The sequence below is a fragment of the Hesperophylax consimilis genome, chromosome 5 (genome assembly GCF_061612785.1).
Source record: "Hesperophylax consimilis isolate HC1 chromosome 5, BYU_Hcon_1.0, whole genome shotgun sequence".
In the NCBI taxonomy this organism is placed as follows: domain Eukaryota; kingdom Metazoa; phylum Arthropoda; class Insecta; order Trichoptera; family Limnephilidae; genus Hesperophylax; species Hesperophylax consimilis.
The window spans coordinates 10,659,441-10,675,727 of NC_142840.1; the positions used below are offsets into that span (position 1 = coordinate 10,659,441).

At 33.0% G+C, this 16,287-nt stretch overlaps 1 protein-coding gene across 1 annotated transcript in view; it reads left to right on the plus strand.

Annotated features, from left to right (window-relative positions):
* Window positions 1-16,287, plus strand: part of ome (dipeptidyl peptidase 4 omega) — a 150,995-nt gene that overhangs the window by 113,622 nt on the left and 21,086 nt on the right. The window contains exon 4 of the mRNA XM_089631608.1: window positions 15,170-15,386. Within this exon, the coding sequence (XP_089487734.1) occupies window positions 15,170-15,386 (217 nt within the window). The remainder of the gene's footprint in view (window positions 1-15,169; window positions 15,387-16,287) is intronic.

The window sequence follows — 16,287 nt, forward strand, 5'->3', positions numbered from 1 at the left end:
TATCATTAAGATATTAGTTAAAAGTTTTAATATCTAACTTGAACGGACAATGATCTTTCTTTCGGTTTACTCTTCAAGTGTGATTCGTACATGTGCCGGTAGAAGCCGGTAGACAGAGTAAAAATAATCACAAATATTAATTTTATTCATCTGGCTCCCATTACTTACTTAAATAATGGCTCAAACGTTGATGTTCTCGGAAGAATTGGATCGAACATTCAGTTTCATTTTCTGGCAAAATAATTTGATGTTTCAATTCAGTTTCTTACTAATAATTCAGTAAACAGTTTGCGTAATGCTGATTTTCCGATATGACAGCTTCTGCACGGAGAAAACTTACTGAAAAAAATATTTCTAATTTATTGAGAATCTCTTCATGAATCTCGTCCTGATGGGCTTTTACATGATATATGTTTTACAAGATTTACTGCATAATACAGTGACAACAGAAGGTTTTTATTTTTTGAACAACAACAAAATAAATAATCAAATTATCATATTTTCGTATTTCCTTATTGTATATTATCAGGACAAATGCAGGCGCATAAAAACGTGTTCCGATATTATTACGAATTTACAAAAAGTTTATCAGGAAGCGGCCTGCAATAAATACTGAAAATGTATCGTCATTTAAAAAGAAATTTGAAAAAAATGAAACAAACTACTTCTAGCTTCAAAAACGTATGACTACCTCACGAAATTTTGCCCGAATCAATCAGAAAGACTTTACGAATTCATAGAAAATGAAATCCATTAAGAAAATTGAAAAATGTATCACAATAATATTTTATGTAGGTTGTGTAAGAACGTATTGATTAAAAATCCCCGAGGGCTGCGAGGACTAGGGAACATAAAACAAAAATTATAAAGGTTTAGGATTGTAAACCAATATAGTCCTTTTAAGCCTTTTCTATTTGTAATGTTCTTGCTGTTTTAATAAAAAAAGGTTCTATTATACGAAGTATTGTTTATTGTTAACTCAGTTGTTAAAAGTACAATCCAGTCCAGCTGCATGGAAGGAATCGAATGCCCGCGCCTCCCGTCCGTCCCACTGCCCGCGTTCCCCGAGCAGTGTCGGAAGCGTTCGTCAAACCTCGGCTGTCTCCGGCCGTGCACGATCGCCTATACGATACACTACACTATTGAATCACAATCAAAATAATTAATCTCAGGAAAGGTGTTAAATCAAAAGGCAAGTAGAATATATTCATTAATTATTAATCAATTATTGAAGACAATATTAGCTATTCCCAAACGAAAATTGAAACAGAAAAATCAGAAAAAGATACGGTCACATCTAGGACTCGAACTCAAGACCCTTGCCTTGCCGTGGCTCTTCAATAATTAAATATTACAATTTGGGTTTTTATTCATTAGTTATTCCAAAAATAGAATATATTTATTATTGTGAGTTATTTGAAAGTTTTTATTATATTTTATGGAATATCTACTAAGATCCTAAGTTGAATTTCATTAAAGATGTTAGTTATAGGTTCCAGAATAAGCATGCGTCATGAATAGTTAGATATAATAGTAATAGTAAATTGAATAGAAAAAAAATAATTTAAAACACAGTTAAAAAAAAAATCCAGTATATCAACAAGAAAATAGAACAACAAAAAGGGTTTATATATTTAATTAGTTATAAGCAGTGCTGGCTCGTGACTTTTGGGTTACTAGAGTCATACCCTAACATGCATAATTTGAAGAGATTTTACATTCATTTGCAATACTCATTTTTCTCCGTGTGACGGAATAAAAAGGTACAATCAAAGATGTCTACTTCACTTATACGTTAATTAGTGTGTACAGCGTACACGTCATATAATGTTACATTCATTCTAAGGTAATATAACTACCACTTTACAAATAAATTAATTAAAAATGTTAAAAATATGAAGTGTTCAGAATTTCTATGTTCAATATTTATCATTTATTTATTATTTGTAAAAATTTAATTAGTTGGTATGTTTTGCATATGATATTCTTAGAATACCACATTCTACACGTCATGATTTTTCTAGTTCTGATCATTAGAAAGATTTTTGTTTGGAAGCGCGTCTTTACGGCAATTCGATGTTACACCACTGATTTTCCCCCTAGATACCTACTTAGCGAGCAAGTCTTACCAGATAAAATCATTAGATTTTACGTTTAAACGAAGAAAACACGGATTTCGTTATAAACACCAAATTTATAAACACCAAATGGCATAAGAACCGAAACCGCAACAGAAATAACTTTAGCTCGCGAATGTGGTTGGCCAATTAATCTGTCAAGCCCCAGTTACCCAGGTAACCTGTCTAAAGAACTATGGTAACATTATAAATGTCACAGGTCACAGTACCCAAAAGATGTAATTTGATTTTATTTATATTTTTTATATTAAACCCCACACATGAGGCCCCGAGGAAAATAATTTCCCTCAGTACCATCTTTTGGGATGCTGTGTGGAGGGTCCTTTTAAAGGAAACGAAAGTAAGGAAGTTCTGGGAAGGTAACAGGTTTGAAGGTTGGGTAGGAATATGAATAGACCTCTCTCTGTCGGTATCACAGAGAGAGGTCAATTTAATAAAAAAGATTTTTATAGAAATATAAAATAATATAATATATGAGTCTGACCGACAAATTAGTCTATTATTTCTTGCAATTTTGGGGACGGGTGTGGGTACCGCCGCCCCGGGAGCTATTTATTGGCTAATTAACAACTCCATTCGCCGTTGGCTTAGAGCCGGCCCTGCCCCCGCTAAAACACCAAAAGTAGCGGACCACTTGGGGTGATCTATGACAGACAAAGATGTGCAAAATGGGTACCAAAAACCATTTGAAATGCAAAAGTAGCGGACCACTTGGGGTGATCGATGACAGACAGAGATGTGCAAAATGGGTACCCAAAACCATTTGAAATGCAAAAGTAGCGGACCACTTGGGGTGATCTATGACAGACAGAGATGTGCAAAATGGGTACCCAAAACCATTTGAAATGCAAAAGTAGCGGACCACTTGGGGTGATCTATGACAGACAGAGATGTGCAAAATGGGTACCCAAAACCATTTGAAATGCAAAAGTAGCGGACCACTTGGGGTGATCTATGACAGACAGAGATGTGCAAAATGGGTACCCAAAACCATTTGAAATGCAAAAGTAGCGGACCACTTGGGGTGATCGATGACAGACAGAGATGTGCAAAATGGGTACCCAAAACCATTTGAAATGCAAAAGTAGCGGACCACTTGGGGTGATCGATGACAGACAGAGATGTGCAAAATGGGTACCCAAAACCATTTGAAATGCAAAAGTAGCGGACCACTTGGGGTGATCTATGACAGACAGAGATGTGCAAAATGGGTACCCAAAACCATTTGAAATGCGCAAATGGAAATAGGTCAAAACTTTTCCATTTGAAAATGCAAAATGCAAAATGGTTTTTAGAAAAGCATTTCAAATGCAAAATGCAAAATACCTATTTTCAAAATGCATTGAAAATGCAAAATGGTTTCTCAGGTCAAACAATTAAAATAATTATAGAATTTTTAAACAATTTTGTCATTTAATAATAGACATCAATGTAGAACAAACATATTACATGATGGTCAATCCAAAAACACCACGACTACAGATTATGAAACCACAAAAAATTTGCGCGGGACTAATGTTGCCAACGTAAAAACATAGAAACTGCTATCTAACATTTAATATTACAGCGTCATGCCCCCATGTTCAGTATTTGAATCAGTATTTTTTGTAATGGTATCACTCAATTGCCAGGGCTCCTACCAGGGAGCAACTTGACACATGGAAATTATCTATCATAGCGAGGTTGAGGACCGACTGATATTTGGGGCTTATGAAAAAAAGATGAGTGGAGATGGTAGAAAGAATGTTGCAAAAAAGCATTTAAAATGGAAAATGCATTGAGAAAAGCATTTAAAATTCAAAATGCAAAATGGTTTTTAGAAAAGCATTTAAAATGCAAAATGGAAAATACCCATTTTGCATTTCCATTTGAAATGGATTTATTTGAAATAAAGTACATCTCTGATGACAGAGTTGTATATTAGCCAATAAATAGCTCCCGGGGCGGCGGTACCCACACCCGTCCCCAAAATTGCAAGAAATAATAGACCAATTTGTCGGTCGGACTCTAATATTATTTTATTATTTTATATTTCTATAAAAATAAAATATCAAAGCTAGTAAACATTTTAATTATTCCTATTATTTTTTTTCTGCTCATAAATAGTTCTTTAGGAAATGCGACACATTATTGTTTAAATTTAATAAGCGCGTAGGCAACAAATATGTATAGCCAGTGTTTTTCTGACGGGTTTTCCCAGTGAGAAATCACTTGCGTTTTCTGAGAAATCGTCATGATTCTATTATAACTATTTGAAACATCGTTTCCAAAATATTAATATAACAAAATTATGTTCCGAATCATTCGTTTTACTCGTTGTGTACATCCAATTAATCTCCGTAGGTATTTTGTAAAAATACAACGATAGTTTTGATTTTTGGTGATTTAATATTTTGAGATATGGAAATGAATTCCCCCATAATGATTATTATAAGTTTTACCTACCAAAATTACACTACGAACGGAATTACACTTGAAGAGAATCGCATATTTAAATTGCACAAAAAATCTTTTTTTCATAGGTAGGTATGAAATTCATAGTTGTGGGCTAAATTAATTTCATATTGATAAGTAATTAAGTTAGGTTTTTGACATGTGTGTGAGTGTGTAGGTATTACAGTAAGTAGATTTCTCTTCATGTGTAATTTCGTACATGTGTAACTACATCAATATTATGTAATTCTGGCATTCTTGTATAATATTGGTATGTGAAATTCACGTCTTTGTAATTTCAAAGTAACTATTATAATTAGACACTTATCGAAATGAAGTGTTATCGGTTGGTGGATAGGGGTGGGAGCGAGGGGGGGAGGGGATTTCTGAATTCGAAAAATACCTCAGAACTGTGAATTTTCTGGAATTTTCGTATGAATATCACCCTGGATTGCTTGAATTGACCTTGGCTGCGTTCAGTTTGTAATCTGTAAATAGTTCGATGAATATGTATGATTTGCGCAGTTCGAGTTAAACATCACGATCTGAAGTTTGTTTGTTTTGGTGCATATACAGTGACGTAGCTTTAGCGTTCAAAAGGGGCGGGAGGGGTGATCCTGGTGGGTGGCAAGGAGAAGGGGAGGATGGTTGGTAAATTTATTAAATTTTGGCTTTTAAAAATTGTCATTGAACTAGTTTGAAAATTTGTGAAATGTTTTTAAATGTTGCATTTAAGCAACGCATCTGTGTAAGTACTGTGTTACGGTTAATTCTCGTTGCGATACCTACGCACCTATACTTCCCCACCTTCTCCTCCCCCCTTGCCACCATATCTAACCTAACCTAACCTAACCTTTAGCATCACAACATAGCAATGGTATCTAACAATAAAAAACACACATTTCATTCAAATTAATTTTGAAATACTTTTTTATTATAGTTATAGAAATATACATATTTCGCTCTCTAACTAACTACATAAATGAAAGCTGTATATATTTATACATATTTCATAATATCGTATCTTAACAAGGCGTTTGGGTCCCACCCAGGCGTCGTTTGTTCAATTCCTCGACTGGCTAAGTCCTTCATCACAACGCAAGAAACGTTTTCTGCTTAATGTGGTAGTAGTAGGAGATTTTTAAATATTGTCAGGTAAAAAATATATATCTGATATTAACAATAATTTGACAACATTAATACAATTATTCTACACTGTGGGACATTAAAATTTTGTTTACTTATCTTAAGATTGAACAGTTTTTTTTTATTAATTCTATTTTCTGTTTTTGGGCTATCGGGAAGAAGATTGTAAATGTGTATACCCTCATGGCCCATGCTTCTTTTACCACTTTCAGTCTTAACTGTTTTAGTGTACAATTTATTATGTTGTCTTGTGTACTTGTGACGTTTTAATGATGTGTTCGTGTGTATAAGTCCATTTCGCATTTGGTAGATTAAAAGACATATGTTACATTTGTACAATTTTCTAATATTCAATAAATTCATTGTTTAGTATATTTTTTTGCTTGCCAAACTTAATTTTACAGGCAGCCATAGGAGGGACTAAATAACTATCTACTTCATAGATCGCGCAATACACACCTGTGAGAGACTAAAAAGGTACTCGCACCTACGTAATACATTTCAATATTTATGTAAAAGATAAAGTTATGCGTGTGTATTTTGCTTATGAACCTCTTTGTCCAACCTTTGTGTTATCTGCAAAGTTATTTCATAATAAAATATCCATTCTTTCCTTTGTGCCGCTCGGAATGGTCGTGATTTTACACACGCTATCTCTGCCTTTTTCACTTGACGTATCCAACCTCCATTGTTGTAATTTCTGAAGTCGCATTGTCTTTGATAGTGTTGTTACATTCCACAATCGAATTGCATACTTCCGATGGTTGGGTTTAATATGAGATAAAGTTGCTAGTTACCCACGATCAAGATACAGCGTTGGTAAAGAAGCGCGAAATTCTTAATTTGTTCGTGTTTATGTTTGTAACTTAATAATAATATCACAAACCGTCGATTCGGATAAGCGCAAAAATATAAATAAAAAAGTGTGTTAATATACTAATTTGGTATTTACTTTATATAAAAATAGCATATGTTGATAATAAAATATTTTATAAAAATTAATAGTGTCGGAAAAATCAGTACCTACCAATCATGTGAAAATAATAGTTATTACAGAAGGTGTAAAAAGTTTAAAACATTCACAATAGTCAAATATAAAGCCGGTAGATAAATAAAATAAAACTAAAAAAATGTTAGAATTTGTACATTGTGTTGATTCGACGTTGTTAATCCTTTAAGAGGAAGCTACAAGCCAAAAATATTCTTGGTATAACTTATATCGTAGGTAATAGGCATTAAAATCGCTTGACAAAAGGAGTCTAGAAACGTTCGATTTCAAGCAAAAAACTGGTTTTTATTTATTTTGTAAATAATTTTATAAGAAAGCAAAAAAGTTAATGAAGTGAAACTGTCACAGATAACCTTGACTATAATTCTGTATTTTTTAAAGTTGTTTCCTTTATGTGTTCATACATTTCTATTGAAAAAATATTTTATTTGGTAGTTTGCATTTATATTTTTTATTGAGTAATTTATTTTCCTATTTGTATTCTACTCAAGCGAAGTGATAGAAAAACCTTCAATTTATCTAAAGTATATTTTTTAGTATTCATAATATTCACCAATTCGTTATAAAGTAAGAGTAATTTATTTTCCTATTTGTATTCTACTCAAGCGAAGTGATAGAAAAACCTTCAATTTATCTAAAGTATATTTTTTAGTATTCATAATATTCACCAATTCGTTATAAAGATTAATCAAAATAGTGATTTGGCATTAAGCTTCGCCTTAACCAGATGCATGAAAAACGTACACCAAACTTTTATACTGCCGAATGAGATTACAAAAAGTTGTTCGACGACGTAGTCGATTCGATGAAGTTTTGTAATCTTTGAAAACGGTAAAATTCGCGGTGAACTTTCATTTCTATGACATTACTCAATCTAACTAGAGAAACTAACTAACGTAAGTAGTTATCCAGATTACATTATCAATGATTATATTATAGTGTCAATCTAGTTATTAGACTTAAGTAAAAATAATAGATTATTATCATTCTAGTTCAATTTAGTGCAGATAAATTATTGACGTTTATTGTATAGATTATAACAATGCAGTTATTAATTATATGGCAGAAAATAGTGTAAATAATATTTTATTTTTATTTCATTTTATTAGCGCCTAGAAGGCTTTTACATATACATGTTATGGGTTTTGTTGTTCAGTAGCATTATAAAATATTTTAATTACATAGCATAATAAATTGAGTATGAACTCACATAACAATGTGTAGGGTTATTGTTATGGTGTTATTATTTTATAAACATAAGCAAGTAAAGTTTATTGTACAAAGTACGTCGGTTGAATATTTTACAGAACATAGGTTAAACTAATACATAAACTTGAGAAAAATATAACAGATATAGGTAGGTAGTTAAGTAGATACAATTCAAGTATATACTTACGGTGTTATTGGAATTTGGACAATGAGTTCGATAAGTTTATATAAATATAGTGTAGTTACAAGAGTACAATAATGTAAGTAGGTAATACACACAAGACAAGTAAGTTTGTTATTATTATTATAAAGATAAACACTACAGTTTGTTGTAAACCATCTTTGTAATCATCAATCTTTATTTTGCCCGATTGGGAATTTTACAAAACAAAGCTTAGTTAATGAAACAATAAAATATGCGTTTGAAAAAAAATTATGAATCTGTTACAAACATTCTAGTATACTGTATTTTAGTTTGTATACTGATTGGTGATGATAAACATCAATTGAGCTATACTTATTACCGAGTATGTGAAGTCTCTGAATAGGTGAGTTTTGAAAATAATTGTTAGCAGATATGGGAACATTATAATAGAGCGGTCTGTCGAGTGTCGCGCATAGGTACACGGAGCGATATAAGACTCGTCAAATCAATGGCGTCCAGTCTGCCATTCGAAATTTTGAAAAGAGATACTAAGTCGCACACTGTGCGTCTCAATGATAAATCGGTTAAATTTAGTAAGTTCATGAGGAAAGTGTAATTAAGATATTCGTTTGGAATTCCTAATTTATAATTAATAAATCGCAGAAATTTATGTTGCACTCTTTCAATTTTTAATTGGTGAATCTTATAAAATGGAGACCAGATTGTTGAGTTATACTCTAGATTACTTCTAACTAAACCAGTGAATAGCAGTTTGAAGGAATTTATTAATTTAAAATCTTTCGCTGTCCTTAATATAAAACCCAAACATTTCATGGCCTTGTTGGTTATTTCGTTTATATGAGGAACAAATGTTAGTTGCCTGTCAAAAATAATACCAAGATCCTTCTCCACTCCACACTCCTTCTCAACTCTTTTTAGGAAAATGTTGTTGATGCTATATTGATGCGTAATGGGATTTTTGATTCGGGCAAAAGTTATCGTTTGACATTTATCAATATTGAGAAATAGTTCATTGTGGGTGCACCACTCTTGTAGCCTCACAAGATTAAATTGTAGTACGTAACAGTCATGAATATTTGTAATGGTTTTATAAATTTTGAGATCATCTGCAAATAAGAGAATCATGACTCCATCAAAAACCGTAGTTATATCATTGATAAACAATAAAAATAGTACTGGTCCTAAATGAGACCCCTGTGGGACGCCGGTAAAGACTTCGAACTGGTGTGAATAGTGTGAGTTGAGTTTAACACATATTTTTCTTTTATGCAGATAACTCTCAAACCATCTCAAAATATTCCCTGTTATTCCAAGGGCACTAAGTTTATGTATGAGAATTTTATGTGAGACTTTGTCGAATGCCTTACTAAAGTCAGTATACACTACGTCTGTTTGAAGACGCTTTTGCATTGTATTAAATAGGTATTCCTGATAGATCATCAAGTTTGTAAAAGTAGATCTTTTTGCCATGAAACCATGTTGACGATGTGAAATAACTTTGTTAATCTCAGGCGAGAGTTTAGAAAGCAGAGCAGATTCAAATAGTTTAGGGATTGACGATTGGATACATATAGGTCTATAGTTAGAGATATCTGATCTATTTCCTTTCTTAAAGATTGGAAATAGAAAACTGGTTTTCCATTTTTGTGGAAAGGTACCAATTTTTAGAGACAAGTTAAAAAGTTTAGTTAGAGGTAATATTAAAACTGATAATATTCCATTATAATGGCAAGAAACGCCGCTTGCGGTTTCTTTCCTATAATTCGAGACTCGGCACTCTTTTCAGCTCGCAAATGTAGACGCACATAATGTGACCCGTAACTCTAAATCACCGAACAGATGAACCAAGAGAAGTGTGTTGTGAGCATGTCCGTGTACAGGGACGGCCCTGAACAGGTGCAATTGGAGCAGTTCGCTCCGGGCGCCTACTTGCCAAGGCTTCAAGGAGCTAAGGAGCTGATAATAGGTACCTAACACCCTGTCCGTGATCAGAGCCGGTCCTGCCCGTGTATTTGGCTAAATCATCTGGCTTTTCAAATGTCGAAATTCTTCATTGAAGAAATTATCAATTTCACAAGCCTGACAGGGTCTTGGAGTCGAGAGGTCTTATATTTAAAATAGCGACAACAGCATTTTACAAATCGATACTTCTAGGGATTTTCTGTTAGACTAGATAAAAAAATATTATCTTATTAAACTTATAATGCAATTTTGGGTCTGTAAATTGTGTAAGCTTAAAAAGTTAATAACAAATTGAAATATATATATCATGGAATAATTACGTAAAACAAATATAAATATTTAATTAAAATACAGTTATAAAGTTTTATCGAATACAAAAGAGAGTTCAGAAAATATTAAAATGTAATATTTCTCTAATAAATAAGTGAAGTTTTTTAATTATAAAGTTTCATCAGTTCACCTAACTAAGGGTCAGTTGTTTGACACCGGTAAAGTTAGTCAAACAACTTACCCTAATAGTTTAAAAAATAAAAATAATTTATAACATTAGTTTATGCCTCAAATTTATTAGTAAGTAAAATAAAATCACAGTTTCAATGTGAAGATGTTCGTAAAAAGGCGAAATTGGCCCGATTGGAAGTGAATCAAGTGTTGAAAATTATATTATAATCATAATATAAATTAATTAACTGAAAACTGTTTAATTATCCAGTTATTGTTACATAATCAATCAGGCGTTTAAGCAAAGCTTATTGTATCAATAGTTCGTATTGTTCTGGTGCTTCAAGACAATGATGTTAGTGAAGAGAGATAATGCAATGGAAATATCAAGTCCGCTTTTACTCCGACACATCGACTTAGTAGCTTATGCGAGTATTCTACAAGAACAACAGGTATGCCAGAATATAATATAATATAATCACAGACATAGGAATTCTTGTCTCTATACCTTCCAACGTTTTACTCACATACTCCTTAGTTTATTTGTTACTTATTTTTTTGGACGCATATTAATTACTGTATGCATGTACGGTCATACTTGATATGTATATTATACTTTGATTTACTTTACCATTTCAAGTACTATTATTTAAATTCAATATTAATTACGGCGTTGGTATTTTGCCATTACTTATTAGTTTTTTTCTCTATAGATACAACAGACATTATTTTTCTCCTTTTTTTAAACATTTGTTTTATAATACATATCAGTATATTACATAAATTTATTTTCTAATTACCTTATGGGTAAATTATATTTAGCTATTTTATTCATATATTATGTTACACTTACATACATATATATATATATATTGTCAATTTACTATGTAAAAGCCCAATAGGGCGTTAATAAATAATAAATAAATAAATAACAGAGCAATGAAAAAATCACCTAACCTATTATTTTATGTATTTATTTATCATGATCTGTTTTATCCTGTTACCATTGACACATAACATTTTTCTTCCCATCTCTATTTCAACCTCACAACATAATTTTTCTATTTGGGGAAGCCATAATCGATCTGTCTCCGGACAGTTTGGAATCTTATTTCAATTTGGGAGACGGGTATGGGTTTCGCCGCCCTGGCAACCATTAATAATATACCACAGGTCACCCTAAGTCGTGTGCTACGTTTGTTAACTTAGCATAATAATAATACCTATCATTCCAAAAGTCGACAATTGGCAAATAATAATTGCGTAATCCCAAATGCATTTCAAATCATAGTAGGTAGTACGTAACACAAAACGGGTATTTTCGACGTTTCTCGGAGTTAAGAATCGATTAAGGTTTTCGGATGAATTCTGACGAATGACGTGACTGCTTTGATCTCGATTCATTCTGACCAATGACGTCACTGCTTTGAAATCGATGAATTCTGACAGAATCAATTCCTTGTTCGATGACGTTTCAAAACTATTTTCTCGGACTGTGATTTCGACTGATTTTTGACAAAATCAATTTGTCCTTATCCATTTTGATTTCCATTTATTCCGTTTTGACAATGAATCGAAATATTTCGATGGTCAAACATATCGAGTAAACATCGTGATTCATCGATTGTGCCCATCGCTATCAGTGTTGCCAACGGATCTTGGCCTAATGTCGCCGTTTTTCAAACAATAGCCGACAGTAGTAGTAGCCGAATTTCAGTTGCAGTAATTCTAATGAACTCGCATAAATTCTGCCCACATATTCCCCACAAATATTCCATGGGGGGGGGGGGAATTGTTGGAGAATTTTTGTAAAACATATCCCCACAAAAATGTTTCAAAATATTTCCAAAATTTGAGGTAGCCTAATTGGCGACCGGTCGCCTTTTAAAATTTTACGTCGCCGATTCTCGTTCTGAGTAGCCTAAATGGCGATAAATCGCCTTCGTTGGCAACACTGATCGCTATAATACGTAAGAGTCTATACTTTTTGTCCATTGTTTTAAAAAGCTTCACGCTTTTCCGCAGCGCGGCGCTATTTTACAACTCAACTGTCATGTCATGTTTCCCTATCTAAGGAGAAACAGGGAGATCCAGGAAAGATAGTGGGGAATTTGTTATCCAATATAGGGAGATTTCGGTACGGCCGGTTCGCGAAAAATAAATGAAATATTTGTGTTTTTCGAACGGTGCAAAGGAAATGCAAACAAGAATCGGCTTGCACACCTCACTGATGCATATTTTGAAAGTATACAACGCCAAAATACGCCCATAGTGTACTAGCACTGTATACTATGGTTTTAAAAGGATAGAGAAATAATTTATTATACACGATTTGTTCGTATCTAAGAAGTATATGTAATAATGAAACGCACCCACAGTGTGCTAACCCTGTAATGTTCCGGAAGTTCTTAGTTTGGGTTAAGTTTTACAAATAAACCCAATCTAAGAACTTAGTTCTTATTTAATACCAAATAGGTTCTTAGGTTGGGTTTGTTATTAAATTGAATCTATGGATTATTTTGGTTATGTGACCTATGTCATTAAATGATAAAAATCCTGTTTTCTTTCGCGTGAACTATACTACAACTTCTATAGCAAATCAAATAAAGAATGCTACCGAATGCCAACTAATGCTATTCAAAATATTGGCTCGTGTTGAATGATGAAGCAATGTTCGAAAAAATAGGATGATAGTCCTTTCTAGTGAAAAAAGAATTCCAATGGCTACTGTGAAACTAATCGCGTATACTTCCTGATAAAGGGCAAGTCGGAGAGTGTACACGATTAGATCGCAATGGTACTAGAAAATTTTATGGATAACCTCCTGGAGAATAATACAATGTAATTTTCAACACTGCGAGCATAGTTTCACATTCAATTTAAATTTGAATGTAGGTAAACGTGTTCACTACACATCTTTGCGTTTCAATACAATAATTTTAAAATACGCCTCACTGGTACGAATATAAATATGTATTATGTACTGCCTAAAATCTCAAGGAGTTTTTCGCATTTCTAGGGAACACCTTTGTTAGTTGTTTTTAGGGAGTTTCTATTTCTTGAGCTGGCAACGGCAAAGGTTGACTCAACTGAGTGGTTTATTTATGCTGTCAACTGTCAAAATTCAAAATAAAGAATTTCAAACTTCCAACGGTTGTGATATTCCACTGAAATAATTTTGCTCCGAAGTATTTTCTAGTAAAGATTATGCGTGTTTTATAGATTAGGATAATTTTAATATAGGATAATTTTTAAATTCTATTATATTGTTGAATGATGTATCGGGCATTTCTTTTCAGGAATGGATGCTAATACGCGAAACCCGAAGTTTGCGGAGACAGAGTTGGCCAAACTACTCCGAATTAGAGAATAAAACGTTGTTAAAACGTTAAAATGTTTTGGCACCTAATTGTTTCCACCTGAAATAATTTTAATTTTGTAGCTATCCTTTACAAATCTTCACGAGTTTTTTTTACATTAGATTTCGAACTCTGCTCCTTTTACATAATTCAAACTTGAATGAATACAGTACATCCGATTTGCAAGATTCTGACGCATGCAGTTTTAAACAAATAAATAATATTGTCGATCAAAAACACTGTTACCATAGGTAAGAATTTTTTAAAACATTTGACCTTATAACATGTGGCATCTTATGATGCCATCATACATCTGAGGAAAGTCTGTGACAACTCTCATGAGGCTGATTGTTCAATAATATAATTATTGTTGCTTCAAATATCCCGAATGGGTAATGGATCAGGTATTTACAATAATGCCTCCGAGCGCCATGGAACCAAGGCGCTGAATACGCTCAACAACCAACATCACGCCCGAGAGGTTTTTACAAGCGCCAGGCGCCATTTGGCTCAGGACCGCCCCTGCCTAGACGCTAATTACTTAACTAATAATTATTGAGCTGAAGACAAGCACTCCTCTGAACATACTTGTCAACAAGACTTGTCGGATGAAATCGTACAAAAGGAGGGAAACTTTTAAATTTAAATAAGGAAAGAAAGCTTTTATTATTCAGAACATTACAAAATCAAACATATATGTACCCTTATATACTTTTTTGAAGAAAATAATGGTAATAGTCTATATTTAAATATTCATATGGCTTACTGCTGATATAAGCACATTGCTGATAGCTCTGTCATAACCTCTTCCTTTTTTCTTTTAAACAACGCTGTCAAATGAAATCTTTGAGGTGCCGATAATATATCATTAACCATACGTCCCTCTTTGAGAGATCACCTGAAGTATTAGTTTATATGGAGCCCAGCATCAGTTGTCGGTATGAACCCTCAAAATATCAAAAATAAAAACTGCATATATCAATAGAGCTAGATGGCCGTTGATAGAATATCAATATTTTTGAAGGGGTTCCTTGCCGACAATTTCGCTTGTTTTCGCTAATTTTAAAACTCTTGGAAAATTTGGTTTTAATGCATTGAAATATGTTAACATCTTTGGAAAGATGTGAGTTAGTTACTAATTTTTGCACATTCAAATTTAAGTTCTCCGTAATGGCGTCAAGATTACAAATTTTCACCAAAAAGTGGATATTAATACACATACTATAACATATCCCGTATGATTGAATACTGAGACCCAAAACTTTCTTTGGCAGTTAAATTAACTATATGTTTTTTTTGTTTTCAGGAATTGATGGAAAAATCAAATCGAAAAAAATGGCGAGTTTGGCTGACGGGCGTTGTTATAGGTATCGTGGTGGTGGCACTCATCGTGACCGCGGGCATCCTCCTAACCAAGGCCAAGGATGAGAGCAATGGGGAGCCCGTGGCGCAGCCCATCACGCTAGAGGATGTCATGCACGGCAAGCTGACGCCTAACAGATTCAACGCCACGTGGCTGACAGGTAACTAGATTTATAATAAGTGTGGTTGACCGTCATTACCCTATTCCCGTAACATTGCGGTAACCCTAAAGTGTGAGGTCACTGGCCAGCCTGTTCAGTCAATGCCACATGGCTGACAGGTAACTAGAACTATCATAACTATGGTTGACCTATTGACCGTCATTATTAGAAATTCTAACTATGCTCTATAAAAGTAGGTAAACATGCATGCAAATCGTATCTCAATTGAAAGTTTTGCAATCTTTGAAAATTATATTTTGATTCCATTTATAGTATCTGTATCTGATGTAAATATAATATTCTGACATTGACTTTAATTTAGTATGAAGATTAGTTATTTTATTAAAGGAAATGTGCATAAAAACATTGAATAGAGGATTTACAATATATTTTAACACACTTAAAGCGGGCGAAAATATACCATACATATCTTTGAAAATAATAGATATTACATTTGAATAATTTTTTTTTTAAACTAGTAGTCACTGTTTTATTATTTATGTCTGATTATTATTATTACCTATTTTACAGGTTTAGATAGTTCCCTTTGATTAAATATTCCACCACACAAGAGAAAAGAAGATATGAACATGGTAGACTTATCACATTTTTTATTTATATATATTCACAATTTATATTTATACAGTAGAACCTCGTTAATTCGAAATCCACCGGACATCAAAAATCAAATTTCGAATTAACGAATTCCCATGTAATTCGAAATTTTATGAAGAAAAAAAAAAAAAAACGCCGAAAATCGATTTTCTCGGCCGCCTCTTCAAATCCAGGTGGAATTTTAGTTGTAAATTCGTATTAATACCAATTATTTCTTTATTTTCGCGGCCGATTTCCGTAGCGGCGGGCCCTTTAAATTCAGATATTCGCAATAAATTCGTAGAAA